General features: G+C 34.4%; 4 protein-coding genes across 6 annotated transcripts in view; 2 read left to right on the top strand and 2 right to left on the bottom strand.

The window, feature by feature from the left end:
* LOC125864938 (rhomboid-like protein 15) overlaps positions 1–15,515 on the bottom strand; it is a 71,920-nt gene that overhangs the window by 20,933 nt on the left and 35,472 nt on the right. The gene's annotated exons all lie outside the window — the stretch shown is intronic.
* Positions 1–15,515, top strand: part of LOC125864940 (tropinone reductase 1) — a 116,426-nt gene that overhangs the window by 95,293 nt on the left and 5,618 nt on the right. The gene's annotated exons all lie outside the window — the stretch shown is intronic.
* On the bottom strand, positions 576–9,025 carry LOC125864939 (syntaxin-132-like). The gene is made up of 13 exons (XM_049545074.1): positions 8,775–9,025; positions 6,247–6,363; positions 6,024–6,080; positions 4,782–4,830; positions 3,979–4,067; positions 3,824–3,897; positions 3,207–3,249; positions 3,067–3,127; positions 2,934–2,959; positions 2,754–2,831; positions 1,510–1,590; positions 1,007–1,072; positions 576–923 (listed from the first exon to the last, which is right to left on the bottom strand). The coding sequence occupies exons 1-13, from the start codon at positions 8,790–8,792 to the stop codon at positions 750–752; spliced, it is 933 nt and encodes a 310-aa protein (XP_049401031.1). The 5' UTR covers positions 8,793–9,025; the 3' UTR covers positions 576–749.
* LOC125864936 (uncharacterized) lies at positions 9,993–14,753 on the top strand. Of its 2 annotated transcripts, none has more exons than XM_049545066.1 (2): positions 9,993–10,250; positions 13,057–14,753. In XM_049545066.1, the coding sequence occupies exon 2, from the start codon at positions 13,149–13,151 to the stop codon at positions 14,475–14,477; it is 1,329 nt and encodes a 442-aa protein (XP_049401023.1). In that variant the 5' UTR covers positions 9,993–10,250; positions 13,057–13,148; the 3' UTR covers positions 14,478–14,753. The 2 variants fall into 2 exon arrangements, with proteins under 2 accessions (XP_049401023.1, XP_049401024.1); XM_049545067.1 differs by lacking the exon at positions 9,993–10,250 and adding an exon at positions 10,603–10,617.

The raw sequence follows: 15,515 nt of genomic DNA, 5'->3' as shown, positions 1-15,515 counted from the left end.
AACCAAACAATAACAACATATTCCCACAAATAGATTCTGAAGAGGGCAGGCGTACTTGGACTTTACGTGGATAGACGCTTAAAAAAAATCATTTTTTTCAGGAAAAACGGACTTCAATTACGATCAAAGTTACATAAATTTTAAAAATACTCATTCTAAGTTAATCGTAAAACGAAGAAAGTGTATGACTAGAATATCATTCCACTTTTTGTTTGTAACAAGGAAAAGATAGATTGGAGTTCTTCATGAAGTTCGAAATAAAGGAATGAAAAAAAAAAACTCTCTATGGCCTCCTTAAACTTTTAGCTCCTCGTTTTGAGACATTATGACTTAAAGATCGATTATGAGTTAAAGTTTTGGCAAGCAAAACTAAATATTCATATGTTTGAAGTTGATTCCAAGGTGACCAAGAAACTCTCATTCTTTTGTTTAGCTGATCTTCTAGCTATCCATATAACTTGCTAATAATTTTTTCCTACACAACTCATTCAAGCAAAGACATTGGAGTACAATAAAATTTGTGACAAATGTATTTTTCCAGTCCAAAGTAGTGTTCTCTCAATTCCAACCAGATAAAAATCAAGATTATAAAGAATAGATTACATATTTCAATCACACTTCAAACTATATATAGAGGCAAGCCCCAAGGTTCAACATGTACAAAACCAAGAAATGTTGTAATGAATAGCATGATCAATGATAGTATACATTATGTATCTATACATTGCTCATGTGGGATTATTAATAAGTTAAGCACCCTTGTTACTCTGCCATGGCTTGAGCACGCCAACGACGATAATTGCAACAATTATGAGGAGGATCATGATGGCGAAACACATCCATTTTCTTGAATTCTTTTGAAGTTTCTTTGCCTTTTGTAGAGCAGTAGTCCCTGATTGTACATGGTCTACAGCAGTTGAAACCTGGAAATTCGGGTTGTTGGCAATGAGGGTAATGTAAACATAATCACACCCAAATGCTAAGTTCCATTCTTAAGAATTAGTACCTGTGATTCTATATTATCAAGCATGTCTCCTTGAGCATCAACCAACACTGCTATGTCCAGGAATATCTGCATTGCAGAATAGAACAAAATTTATAACCAGACATCATCGTGTCTATTTTAATCATGGCATCGTTACTTATGCATGTCCCCCCCTCAAAGAACTGTATAAGCATGTGCACAAACACATATGAGCATGCAAACACACACGCATATACACAGTGGAAGACCTTTTATTTGTCATATTTTCAGTTGGCATCAGGTTGGAGGTTATTAAGCCAAACTCATCAACATACCTAGGACTAACCAGATTATGTTTAGTTCTGTGAACTGTGAACTTAAGTCTAGTCCACAAGTAGAAGATAAAAACGAAGGCGGAAACTATCTATGTTGTTGCAAATGAATTTTTTGTCCTTTCTCTCCACTTCTTCAATTGAGATTTTCCAAGGAAATCTTTGCTAGTACTTCCTTTCCCCGTTAAAAGGTATAAGTAAAGTATATAGTACCTGTTGCAACTCAAGAAGCTTCCTCTCTAATTCTCTAACTGCATCATGGCGCTCTTGAATTTCAGCTAGTGTGCCCATTATCTGCAAGACGCCAACATTGAGAACCGGCATACTATATTAACGATTACTAAAACTTCAAGTGCCATGGTAGCAATATTATAAATGTACATGAGCTGCTTTATCACATAAAAGGACAAAAATTTGCATGTAATATCATTTAATTGAAAATGAAAAGAAAAGAGAAATAAAGATCAGGTGATGGGCAGATAATTTTCGTTCCATATTTCTCTTCTGACTTCTGAGCTAATTCCCCTGCTATCTGCCCTCTTCTGGACAAGATTCCAATATGTTGTGTAATTTATTTTTTAGATGGGTCATTGTATGCTACACTACACTTCAAGGGCAAGCCACTGCTCAAGCATTACCAGTAGCAGCTTGAGGATTATAGAGATCTTTGTCAACTTGACCACATCCAGCTAACGACAGTAAGGATTAAGACGAATCTCAATAACTTTATGGTGGTTTCTAACGAGTGGGAAGGAGCTAAGAATTTCTTCTCTTGTGTTTATGGAAGCAGGGATATGGCATTGGCATTTGAAAGAAAGGGAATATGTAATGGAATAAACACAACATAACGTTAAAAAAGAACTGTTTGCAAGATGTTATAATGGTCACAAGATAATACAGTCACCTAACATAGGGCAAGAGGCTTCCTTTAGCTCTATCTTTTGCCTACACCGCTACTCGTGAAACCTCGGCAATGCCTGGGTGCCTGAAGTATAAGTCTCACTCATCTGGAATAGTCATTTCCCACCTTCCATTCCATTTCTAGGAATTTGAAAATCTACATATTGTATCAAAACTCAAGTATATGCAAGCAACAGCTTCTGGCATGGAAAAAAATGTCGCGAGGAGACAAAGATAAGGCACCATGGGCTTTAATGTATGTGATTAAAACGAACCTATCAAAATATTGAGTTGCATGTTAAAGAACTGAAATAAACCAACACTAAGGGGCATCGGATGGCCAGTGGACCAAATTCATGTTAACACGCCAGGGGAAATGCCATATTGCCCACAGAAATTTAAACTGTATACAAGCATGATTTAAAATTCAAGAATAATAACTCAAGCATTGAGATCTTGATCCTATGAGCTATGTGAAAAGGCTATAACCTATTACTTGGACATAAGGTTATTCAAAGTTAATGAAAAGAAGAAATTGTGAAAATCGTTGAGCATACCTGTCCTCTCCCTTGTTGCTGAATAGCTTTCTGGAATATCTGTTCACTGTCCCCAGTCTCTATCAACCTATCAATTGTCTGAAGGTGAAAATAGAGGGTAACAAGAAAACGAGAACAGTAAGAAGATATGCAAAAAGAATCTTAAGTTTCCAATAATTCACAAGAACTATCAAGATTTACCTCTTCATCAGCTCGATTACCCGTCACTGTCGACCACATAAAGAGAAAGATAAGAAAAAAGGAATAGCATTTAGAATCTGCTTTAGAACATTTACACTCCACACAGAAATATCAAACTCAAAAGCTTTGGCACCTGTGAATACTCGCCTTTCAACAACCTCGCGATACTCATGGTGGATGCTTTCTCTTAAAGTCTGCAATCATAATAATCAACTGAACGTAAGAGCAAGCAAAATCTAGAGAAAAAAGTCATTCTTAATGCAGTTGATGTACCTGAAACTCAGCCATTTTATCTTTGAACTTCTTTTTCAAGGAACTGCAAATATATAGCAAGTCAAGTGAGGACTATAGGTATATCAAGATTAGTATTAAGAATGCACAATAATGCACGAGGGGAAGACTAAGGAGAGATCAATAAACGCTTCAATCTATCAACTTCTCAGATACATTAAGCATTGACAAATCAGAAGCTCCTAACTTAAGTTTTCCATATGTGTGCATTTAATAACTAAGAAGTAAAAGTTAGTATAATTTTAATACCTTCATGATTTGATAAGGTAATTATACAAGGCAGGCATTTGATCTTAATACAACCCCTACCATAATCTGATTTACTCTCTTAATCAGTACAAACGAGAATTCAAACTTCATTTTACTATAAAGACATAATACCAACTCTAATGTTGATTCACCCACACTATCCCCAAATTCTTCTGCTTTTCCTGCCACAGCATAGTGCCCATATACACCATAGCCAACCAGTATGAGCATCTCTTTCAAATATGTTATTGTGAGATACCCATTTACCAATCTCAAAATAACAATTGCGTGACAAAATTACAAAGATATAACTATCAGAGGAACTAAGGAGAAAAATTAGCCAAAATTACACTGTTGTTGCTGTTCTTGATCTGTCAACAGCTGATCCTTTACCACAACCTGGTTTGTTTCTATTGGCTAGATTCTGCAAGAGAACAAAAATAGATCAAAAACATAGAAATAACAGGACCAAAAGTAAGAGACATAAGCATTTAATACTACTCACTTCTTTATCAAGCTCCTCGATTTTTGATTTGATTACTCGAGCTATTTTTCCGACTTCATCAACATCTTTTTCCATCCGCTGCTTAATTGCTGCAGGTTACAACATACCATTAACAAACTCATTACGAAAATGAATAACAAAAAAACAAAGGAAAAGGTACTTTTCTAAAGAAAGAGAAATCTTACTCGGTGCAACATACTCCTTTTTTACTACTTATCTTTTATGTGCTACATTACAAACAATAATGTGTTTGCTATTGAAATTTCAAATCACTTAATAAATTTTAAGTTTTAAAAGATGGGTGGAACCATAAAGAGTACTATTATTTGTAGAAGTGTATCAAAAGACGTCACACTACGGTTACATAAATTGGGATACATCCTTGAAGGAAAGAACAAATAAATTGGAACAGAGTATCTAATTATCTTATGTTTTGATTCATTCTACTTTCTATTTTTTGGTATAATAAGAATAACTGACCTATTTCTACAAAATTCTGGACGTCTACCTGCAGGATACCGTAAGAACATATAATAATAATCTCTCTTAAATAATCTCAAACTTTCTTGCAGTGCCTTTTTCCGGAGGTAAAATCATTTTTGACATTTCAAATATCCTAATGAAGAAATTTTCTAATTCAGCTTTGGTAACTCATTAGGAGTTTCTTACTCCAATCAAGTCAAACTAGGTTACATAACATGGGCTAGAGTGAGTATCTACTTTGAGTCCAGAATGTCATAATCATGCAAAACAAATGGCTACATCACTTGCTAGAGCACTATAACTGCAAGAATATGGATTACCTTTCATAGCAGAAGCTTTTGTAACAGCCTTTGATTCCTCATGAGCATTCTGTGAGCATGGAGAAAGATCTTAAGTATTATGTATTACCTAGAACTTCAAGAAACAAATGGTTATGCAGATTATCTAAGCTCATTTGGCTTATATATGTATATTGTGCTAATTAACCTACAAATTGAGCTAAGTTCTTAATTAACCACATGAACCCCTAAGTTAGTTGAAGTACACATTGAGAGAAAAATATGAATTATAGAGGGGGCATATGGAAGAGCATTCTAGTAATGTAGAGGAACACAAATTGTCTCTCAGAACTTTACTATATTACTAAACAGCTAAAGGTCAAAATGGTGGACATGAAGTTGTGAGAGTCCGAGAGATGACAACTAATATCTGCTAAACCATCGCATGAAATTATGCAAGACATGCACTTCAAAATACTGATTCTTCAAACTGTAGAAGTTTGTTGGAATTGAATTAAAATATAAAGCTACAAAGGCATATAAATCAGGTGGTCAACAGGAAGAAAGTGACACATTAAACACATTATAACTTCACTGATTCTGATACAGATATGTAACTCTGAAAGCCCCTAAACTGAAAGGGAGAACACAAACATGTTAGAATGTGACACCTTCGCGCACTTGGTCATCACATCGAGGATTGCGAATTTTAAAACGAAATCTCTGCATGAGAAAGTCAGACCTTGGAGCAGAAAAACATGCAGTTAAACCAAGAGGCTTGTACACAAAGTGACAAATAAAATAAGTTACTTCAGAATTTCACAGATATCAGACACATATCATATAAAACACAACAATAAACCAAACTCATAAAAGAGAAAGGGGCATGTGCTGCTCAAAGAATGAGCAAGTTGCAAAAAAAATGGAAGTAGCATCTCTGAGACACTAAAGAAAAAGAAAAATCAACCTAACACAGTTCCCCATTTAGAGCTCTGAACCAAATACCAGCATCATAATAAGAAAATTTCCCCATATTTTTTGACCCCATCCCTCTGTAGCGTAGGCAAAAGAAAGGAAAAAAGTCTTGGTGAATAATCTCTCTATTTGTCCTTGTATATCCATCAACTAGGTAAAGATCAGGAAAATTTAATTTTAAAAAATTAAAAATTCTGAAGTACTCTAATACACTTTCAAGGAAACTGGGTGCCATTCCGTTGCAGGTTTCTAATGGAAATACCTTCTTAAGAAAAGGTTGTCAGAAGAAAAAAAGAAAGACATTTATACCTGAAGCTTCTGGAGTAGTTCGTTCAGTCTTTCATACTGTTTCTCAATTTGTTGAACCTAGAAAACAAAGAAAGTAGGGGCAAGAAATGGAGGAAGTGAGAAACCTTCATGAGATCAACTTCAAAATGTGCAGGAAAGTAATAATTGAAGGAGAGAGAGATGAATAGGACAGTCATGGTATTATTATTCCAATGCAAGAAAAGTAAAAAGATCATCCAAAAACCTTTTTAAAGAAATCATCAAGGCCTAGCTCCCCGGAATTCATTGGTATTTGTGTTCCCATTTCAACATCTCCATTTCTATTATTTTGATGCCTTGGGGCATCAAAATTATCATCATCCTACAAGAGAAATCAAGTTAATGTCAAATGAAAAATGATTATTTTTCGCTTTTCAACAAGTGCACCAACATGCTTAAAGGCTTTGGTACCGATATACGTCAAAGAAATTAAAACCTGGTAACACTAAATATAGCACTAAGAATATACTAGACTCTTCGAGAAGTCGAGCAATACAGACATTGAATATCTTCTGAAATCATTAGTGAAGAAACAAAAGTACTCCTAGGATAATCATTTAAGTAGATAAATGTCAAGACAGAGGCCAATTGTACATACAAACTTTAGAAATTCTGCACAAGTTCCCTTAACACTCTTTCATCTATTATGATGGAGATTGAGATAGTTACAGTGACATCATATTAGCATTTTTCTCTTTTTTACGTTAGCAAAGGCGTTTGACTAAGCACCAATTGGTTAAAGACCACTATAGCAAGCTAAATATTGCTAAAAGGTGTAAAAACAGCTAATAGTGTGACAATTCTAGGGTAGCAATATGCCATGGAGAGGAGCCCACAGAGGATCAAGCAACTTTGTTTCCTAATATGTAAAAATCTGTTAAATATTTGCATGGAGAAAGTATGTACACTAAACAGGGAAACGATTGAGAGTAGTCGTTCCTGAAGGAGAAGATCATGCTAAAGTTTGAGCCTTTTTCCCACTCCATAACAGGGACAACAACAACACTCAGACATCATCTTTGACAGTGAAGCCTAAAGAATCATTTCTCACCTTGTTGTATTGTTTCAAAATGGCATATAATAAATGAGCTATTTATATAAAGTTACTCTCTTTTTTATGAAAAAATTTATGTGGAATTTTTGCATACAAATCCTTATAAGCAATAGAAATTCCAGGAACTTGGTTTCCTTCACTTCCTCTTATCCTTACAGCAGTAGTTTTAAAACCACCATTACTATAGTAGCAAGGGAAGGCCAAGAATGCAGTTTTTTTTTAACATTTGTCATGATCCAAATGTCATTTTCTGCATTTCCTTTTCATTCCTAACTTATCCATCGTCTAGAAGGTGTCAAGAATACTCTATAATATACAATTATACACGGCAAAAACCTTCATTTTCTTAATCAAATGAAAAAGAAACATGGAAAATTGGGTAATGATGTACAAATATTTGACCATCTTGAGCTATGAAAGCAGTGAAACAAGGGAAAAACACAAAAAGGCTCAAACAAGCTTTTGTATTTTTCCATTACTTTGTAATTATCAGCTGTCGTGCAATAAAAAATGTTTAATTGGTTACAACAATAAATAAAAGTCGGATCATTTGAGCTATGAAAGACGATATACAAGGGAAAATCCAGAAAAAGGGTCAACAAGTTTAGTTCTTTCCCCATTTCAGCTGTCATACGGATTAACAAAAAGGTAAACTGGTTATAGTGGCCAATAAAATATGGCTCATTGAGCTATGGAAGTAGTGAAACATAGGAAAATCCAAAAGGAGTCAACAAGTTTGTTCTTTCCGATTTTGAGTACTCAGCTGGCATTCAGATCAGAAAAATGGAGAAGCGGACATCATGACAACTAATGTTTGACCCTTTGAGCAATGAAAGCAGTGAAACATGGAAAAATTCAAAAGGGGTCAGCAAGTTTTACTATTATTATTTCCCATTTCTTTGTACTACTCAGCTGCCATCCAGATTTTTAAATGATTAAGTGGCTATCCTAACAACTCAAGTTTGACCCTTTTAGCAGTGAAACATGAAAAAATCCAAAAGGGGTCAGCAAATTTTATCCTTTTTCCTATTCCTTTGTATTTCTCAGCTACCATCCAGATAAAAAAAAAAATGGTAACGCAGCCATCATGACAACTAAAAATCGACTCTTCAAGCAATGAAACATGGAAAATTCCTAAAGGGGTCAGCAAGTTCTATTCTTTTTCCCATTTCTTTGTATTTCTCAGCTGCCATCCAGATCAAAAAAAGGGGTAAAGCGGACATCATGACAACTAAAAATTGACACAATCAGTAAAACATGAAAAATCCAAAAGGGGTCAGCAAGATTATCCTTTTTCCCATTTCTTTGAATTTCTCAGCTACCAGCCAGATCAAAAAAATGGTAAAGCAGCCATCATGACAACTAAAAATTGAGTCTTTAAGCAATAAAAGCACTAAAACGTGAAAAAAATCCAAAAGGGGTCAGCAAGTTTTATCCCTTTATCTCAATCCTTCGTATTTCTCAGCTACAAGCCAGATCAAAAAAATGGTAAAGCAGCCATCATGACAACTAAAAAATGAGTCTTTAAGCAATAAAAGCACTAAAACATGAAAATATCCAAATGGGGTCAACAAATTTTGCTCCTTTTTCCCTGTTTCTTTGTATTTTTCAGCTACCATACAGATCAAGAAAATGTAGATACACAAAAAAAAAAAAAAAAAAAAGGGAAACAAACTTACATTTAAAAGATCGTTCATTTTGGGAGAAGAATGAGAGATCTACAGAATTCTTGGCGCTCTCTCTTTCTCCCCTCCGTCGTTTTCTTTGTCTGTAAGTTTCTGCTTCGACCCCTTGAAGAATTTTTAGATAGAGAAAGAGGGAGGCAGAGAGGAAGAGAGAGAAAGAGACAGCAATATGAAAGAATGTTGCTTTGCTGTTGCAACAGCGTGTGTGTGTGAGAGAGACAATTCAGTGACACAGCGTGAAGGGAGGTTTCTTTTTTGCAAACTTTAATTCAAACCTTCTTTTAGGCTAGTATTTGGCCATATATTTCAAATATTTTTGGCAAGTTATTTTTGCGTGAGGATCTACATGAATAAATATTTATATTTGTAAGTTTTAAAAATTATTAAGAATATTTATAAATATATATTATTATTATAATAATAATATGTTTCGTAAAAAGCCACTATTCATATAAATTTGAAAAAAAATATATTATTGATTTGTATATGAAAAAATTATTAGTAATACTTGTAATTGAAAGTGACTTAATAATGAAGAGGAGAAAAGTGAGCGAGGTTGAGAGAGGTGAGTGAGATCTAAGAGAGTGAGAGAGATACAATTGATTCATATATTTTATCGATAATTATATTATGAATATAATTGATCTCGATATCCCATTGATAATTATATAATGAATACAATTGATTTGCATCAATGAATATAATTGTGTCAAAAGTGTTATATTCCTCGATGCAAATCATCTGTATCAAAGATATTCTCTTAATTTCTTTGTGTATTTTTCATATTTGATCTTCCTTAGAGAAAATTTTAACTTCGCTACTAAGCTCAATTAATTTTCAATTCACGTCACATAAGTAATTCGAAGAAAACTCTTCCTATCGAGAAAACTTGTCATACACAATATAACAAATGATTCTTTTTATTTATTCATTTGATTTTCGATATCAATATCAAAGCTCAACTAATTTAAAGTCACACCAAATAAAACTCGAACATAACATTCCCTACCTAAAAATGTTACTAATAAAATTTCCATACCCAAGATAAACCAACCCTATAGTCTATAGTTTATTTTCATTTATTGGTGAATCGCAATTTTCTCAATTCAAATCAACACACGATCACCACGTGTCATACACAAACAAACAATATTGATGACACTTCTGGCACCTTCTTCTTCTTCTTCCTCTCTCTTTCTTCCTTTGATTCCTTTAACCCAAAAAATACTCTTTTTTCCCCAAATTTGAAGTTAAACTTTAAAAATCAATTGATATCTCATATCTACCGACACTTAAAAGTCTGTATTCAATTTCTCCGTGTTGCGTTTAATACGCGGCTTATAGATTAGATAGATCTTTTTTTTCTATAAATAGATTCTCAAATTTTTGGATTTGTTGTAATATCCAGAACATATCTATTTCTTCATTGTTCATATTGGGCACTGAGTTTCTTGGTGTTTGGTGAAAAGGGTAAGTTCTATTTTTTGATTATCTCAATTGGGTGTTGTTTATATTGTGTAAAAGTTGGTTCTTTTTGCTGCGTTTATATTGTCTTTTATCGGGTTTATTGGAGTTTTTTGCTGATTATTGAAAAGGGTAGGTTTTATTTTTTGATTATCTCATTTGGGTGTTGTTTATATTGTGTAAAAGTTGGTTCTTTTTGCTGCCTTTATATTGTCTTTTATTGGGTTTATTGGAGTTTTCTTGCTGATTATTGAAATGGGTAAGTTTTATTTTTTTATTATCTCAATTGGGTGTTGTTTATATTGTGTAAAAGTTGATTCTTTTTGCTGTTTATATCATCTTTTATGGGGTCTTTTGCTGTTTAGTGAAAAGGGTAAATTTTTATTTTGATGATCTCAAATGGGTGTTGTTTATATTGGGTAAAAGTTCATTCCTTTTGCTGAGATTGTATTATCTTTTATTGGGTTTCTTGTTTATTAGTTTAATTTGTAATTGATAGTTTTGTTGTATTGAAGAATTTGAGATTGTTGTATGCAAATATATATGGTGGGTGGGTGGGTGGTGGAGGGGTCTTTATGGATCAATTTTGAGGATTCATTTTATAGCTTATGTGATGTTAATTTGGGGACTAGTCTCCTGTTCTCATATTCTCCTTATTTAGTGTTCACTTAGTATCTTGTTCTTCTTTTTTACTACTACTACTACTACTACTACATGTTGCATTGTTTATCTTGTTGTTTTGTTGTCGTTATTTTCCTTTCAATCATGCTTTGATTACACTTCTTTTGGACCGAGGTCTATCGGAAACAATCTCCCTACCCGCAAAGGTAGGGGTAAGCTCTGTGTATGGATATGTTGTTGTAGTTGATGTGATGTTAGTTTTGGGTTAATAATCTTTACTAGGATCCATTCCCATTCCCCCTTGGAAATTACTAAATGAAATATGTATTGGATATATATTTTGTTATGTCAGTATCACTTTCCTTTTTCTATTGAAGAATTACCATTTTGATTGATTGTGATTGTCCAGTAAGTTCACTCCCCTATTATCTTATTCTTCGATTGTATCATTACCAGTTATTTCATTTGTTTCAATTTTCTTATTATTTGTTGTGCTATTGTTCTCTTCTCCAGTTTTTTTTTTCATCATGGCTTCTTCATTTCTGTATTCCCTTCTTCCCTTCTCTAACCTGCTTTGATATTCTTAATTTAAACCGGGTGGTTGATCCGAAACAACCTCTCTACCTGCATAAGGTAGGGGTACGGTTTGCGTATAGACCACTCTCTCAAGACTCCACTTATGGGATTACACAGGATACGTTGTTATTATTATCCGGTAAGTTTCTGTATGCTCATGAAGAGCACATAAAAAAGGAAATAGAAATTTGGAAACAAGAAAGCCCACTTCTTTTTCTCGTTTCTGCCTTGTGATTAATTGGGATAGTTGTGGTTGTATTCTGTTTTGTGTGGATTCATCATAAATGTGCTAGTTTTACACTGACTATGAACTTACCACAACCCTCTTCCTTTGACGGGCTTTGTACCGGTAATGTTAGCAAGCTCACATGTCGAATAATGGCAATCTATATTGTGTCTACCGTGTGTCTATTAACAGTATTAAAGTGGAATGAGGTTACTATATAATCTGTGACATCTCTGAGTTATCTTCAATTGCCAAGACTGTGATCTATCTTAGAATCTTACAGTTGCTATTATGGCTTCTCTGCATCTGAATTTGACATTAGGGGGAAAAAGCTATGTTGTGGTGGATCAAATCATAGTCTTTTTATATGTAAGGAAGTTCACTGATTATCTCTAGTATGGTACCGAAAGAATGAAAATGTAGATAAACTACCGTTAGGTGCGGCATAGGGAGAACATGAAATACTCAAAATGAATTAGAAGCTGAAAGTCTAAAGTGGCACGGAACGGAATATACAAGTGCAGGAAAAGGATAAGAGGAAATGTTTCACTGAAGTAATATTTTTGGAGCCAGGTTTACAGAAAAAGATAGGGTCTGTATCCACCATCATGGTTCTTTTCTTTTATAAGTATGTGTTAGTTCCATCTAGTGGATCACTACTGCCTATTTACTGTATTTTCATTTCGTCGACTTACTTTCGATATTTTGCTTTGATCTAATATGATTTTACAGACTTTAGTAGTTCAGCTGCCTTCCCATGTGATTGTAACTCATAGGCAGTGTGTCACTACACAAAACTGTCATTGAACAGTGTGAACATCCTTGCGAGAGACGAGTTTATGTTTCATTAGGTTTAAACTGCATCTTGATTCTAGTTGGGGGAAAACCTGGCTTATGCAGTGAATCAAATTATAGTTTCTTTACAGCCTACAGGTAATGAAGTTCACTGATTATATCTTAGTATGATATGGGAAGAACGAAAAAGAAGAAAAACTACAGTTTAAGTGGGGTTTATGGAGAAGAAATGCTGAAGAATAGTTAGAAGCTTAAAGTATACAGTGGCATGGGATATATATAGAAGCGCAGGAATAAGAATAGAAGATACGTTTCAACAAGATCTTTTTTCGAGTCAAGTTATGGATTCCTTATCCTTCACTGTGGTTTTTTTCTCTTGATGTGTGGAAGTTACCATGTATGAATTTATTTGGCTATGTCACCCAACTTCCCCCGATACCTTATTCACTGCAGCCTGCTAAAACATTGTTTGTTCTTCATCATTTTGAGAAAAATCTTATGTGCTGGCGATACTGTCTTTCTACCTGATGCTTTTATTATTAAACATGAAAATGATAGACTTACTGTTTTCTTAATTTTGCATCTCCTTCTCAGATATCTCGGAGAAATTGAAGGCGCATTGACACGCGGACAATTTTGGATAGGAAGCGGAAACAACTGTTATTGCCGGGGAAGAAGAAGAAAAGATGGAAAAGGAAGAACAACATCTCAAAGTCGAGAAAGAGATCGAAAAGTCTGATGATTTGAAGGAGAAAAAGAAAAAAGACATAAAGGATAAAGAAAAGAACAAGGAGGGTGAGGAGGAGTCGGAGGATGAAACAAAAAATGTAAAAGAGAAGAAAGACAAGAAGGAGAAAAAAGAGAAAAAGGATAAAGAAGAGAAGGACAAGAGCAAGGAGGAGTCGGAGGAAGAAAAGGATGATGAAGAAGGGAAGAAGAAGGATAAAGAGAAGAAACTTAAGAAGGTTAAGAAAGAGAAAAAGGAAAAAGTGAAGAGCGAGGAGGAGTCGGAGGAAGAAAAAGATGATGAAAAAGTGGAGAAGAAACTCAAGATAGTTAAGATTGAGAAAAAGGAAAAAGAGAAGAAAGACAAGAGCAAAGAGGAGTCGGAGGAGGAAGAGGAAGAAGAAAAAGTGGAGAAGAAACTCAAGATAGTTAAGATTGAGAAAAAGGAGAAAGAGAAGAAACACAAGAGCAAGGAGGAGTTGGAGGAGTCGGAGGAAGAAAAGGATGATGAGAAAGGGGAGAAGAAACTCAAGAAGGAAAAGAAAGAGAAAAAGAACAAAGGAGAGAAAGACAAGATGAAAGGGGAGTCAGAAGAAGAGAAAGATATTGAAAAAGGGAAGAAGAAGAATAAAGAGAAGAAAAAAGGGGTGTCGGATGAAGAGAACGAAGCAGAGGAAGAAGAGAATGATGAAAAAGGTGTAAAGAAGGACAAGGAGAAGAAACACAATAAGGAAGAGAAAGAGAAAAATGATAAAGGAAAGAAAGATAAGAACAAAGAGGAGTCGGAGGAAGAGAAGGATGATGTAAAAGGGAAGAAGAAAGACAAGAAGGATAAAGAAAAGAAAGACAAGAGCAAAGAGTTGTCAGAAGAAGAAGATAATGAAGAGAAGGATGATAAAGAAGGCAAGAAGAAGGATAAAGAAAAGAAAGTCAAGGCGAATGCAGCTGAAGTCGCCACAAGAGAGATAAAAGTTGAGGAAGACAAGAAAGTATCCGACAGTGAAGCAGAAGAGAAAAATAAAAGCAAGAAGGAGGAGAAGGAAGGTAAGGATGAGAAACAAAAGGATTCGAAAAAAGATAAAGCTGAGAAGAAGAGAAAACTCGAGGACAAGTATAAAAGCAAAGATCTGGGTAAGTTGAAATCCAAGTTGGATAAGATCAATGCCAAACTGGAAGCTCTTCAGCTGAAAAAAGCAGACATCCTGAAGACAATAAAAGAAACAGAAGATAAGAACTTAGCAGTGGTTGAGAGTCCCAAAGATGCAGAATCAAAGGCACACGACGAGTAGTCGCTGAACAGTGAGTAGTATATTTTCATAATACTGTTACGTATACTAATACAGTATTTGTGTATACTTTTTCTTCCACTGTCATGTAGAAATGTACTGTCTGTGTCTTAAATAAGTTAAAAAGTATAGATGATATTTGTATTAAGTTCTCATATATTTTCATAATACTGTCAAGTATACTAAATACAGTGTTTGTGTATCCTTTTTCTTCCACTGTCATGTAGAAATGTACTGTCTTTGTCTTAAATAAGTTAAAAAGTATAGATGATATTTGTAGTAAGTTCTCATATATTTTGACATTCTGCAATTCATCTTAACAAAAATTCACTTCCTCTTCCTATCTTGCTCGTCTATTGGAAACAACCTCTCTACCTTTACAACGGAGAGCTAAGGCTACGTACACACCATCCTTTATTGGCGCTATTGGTAAGATTATGCTGAATATGTTGTTGTCGTCATCGTCATCCTTCTATCTTGTTTTATGGCCATTGGTCTAGGCCATTGCATCTACAAACTAAGCAAGTAAAGTGTTGATGAGTCTGCCTCATTCCCAATTGAAATTGTATTAAATGTTGGCAACTAAGGTATCGTTACTCGTCAATAAAATGGTTGAGAATCTGTGATGTTTCAGGCTCAAATTTCAACAAAGACAAAAGATACTACTCCTTCTGTCCAACAATACTTGTTCATTATTGAGTTTGCACATTTATTAAGAAATTATAAATAGAAGGGTAAGTTTACTATATCACCCTTTGAATATAATAAATACAATGTCTTGAAAAATGTAATAGGGAAATGACTATAGTTAATGGTAAGGGTAAATTAGGAACTAAGTGTATAATTATTCATTGATTTCATAAAATGGACAAATGTTGTTGGACATTGTAAAATAGTGTAGTAGACAACTATTGTTGGACGGAAGGAGTAGGTGATATTTTCCTATCTGTTCTAGTCTCGATGGACAAAGTTATTTGATACGGTTGGTAGTGGGAGATGACAAGCCTCCTATGGAACTAGTCGAGCTCGGATACCATGGTT

The sequence above is a fragment of the Solanum stenotomum genome, chromosome 5 (assembly GCF_019186545.1).
Source record: "Solanum stenotomum isolate F172 chromosome 5, ASM1918654v1, whole genome shotgun sequence".
Classification (NCBI taxonomy): domain Eukaryota; kingdom Viridiplantae; phylum Streptophyta; class Magnoliopsida; order Solanales; family Solanaceae; genus Solanum; species Solanum stenotomum.
This window is presented reverse-complemented; position numbering and strand designations above follow the sequence as displayed.

Excerpts from the sequence above, each read along its gene's own strand:
- LOC125864939 (XM_049545074.1), bottom strand. Across the intron at positions 4,068-4,781 it reads AAAAGCTTCTGCTATGAAAG|CAATTAAGCAGCGGATGGAA; the intron begins GTAATCCATATT and ends TGTAACCTGCAG. Across the intron at positions 1,591-2,753 it reads AGCAACAAGGGAGAGGACAG|ATAATGGGCACACTAGCTGA; the intron begins GTATGCTCAACG and ends GGCGTCTTGCAG.
- LOC125864936 (XM_049545066.1), top strand. The coding sequence starts at position 13,149 with ATGGAAAAGGAAGAACAACATCTCAAAGTCGAGAAAGAGATCGAAAAG.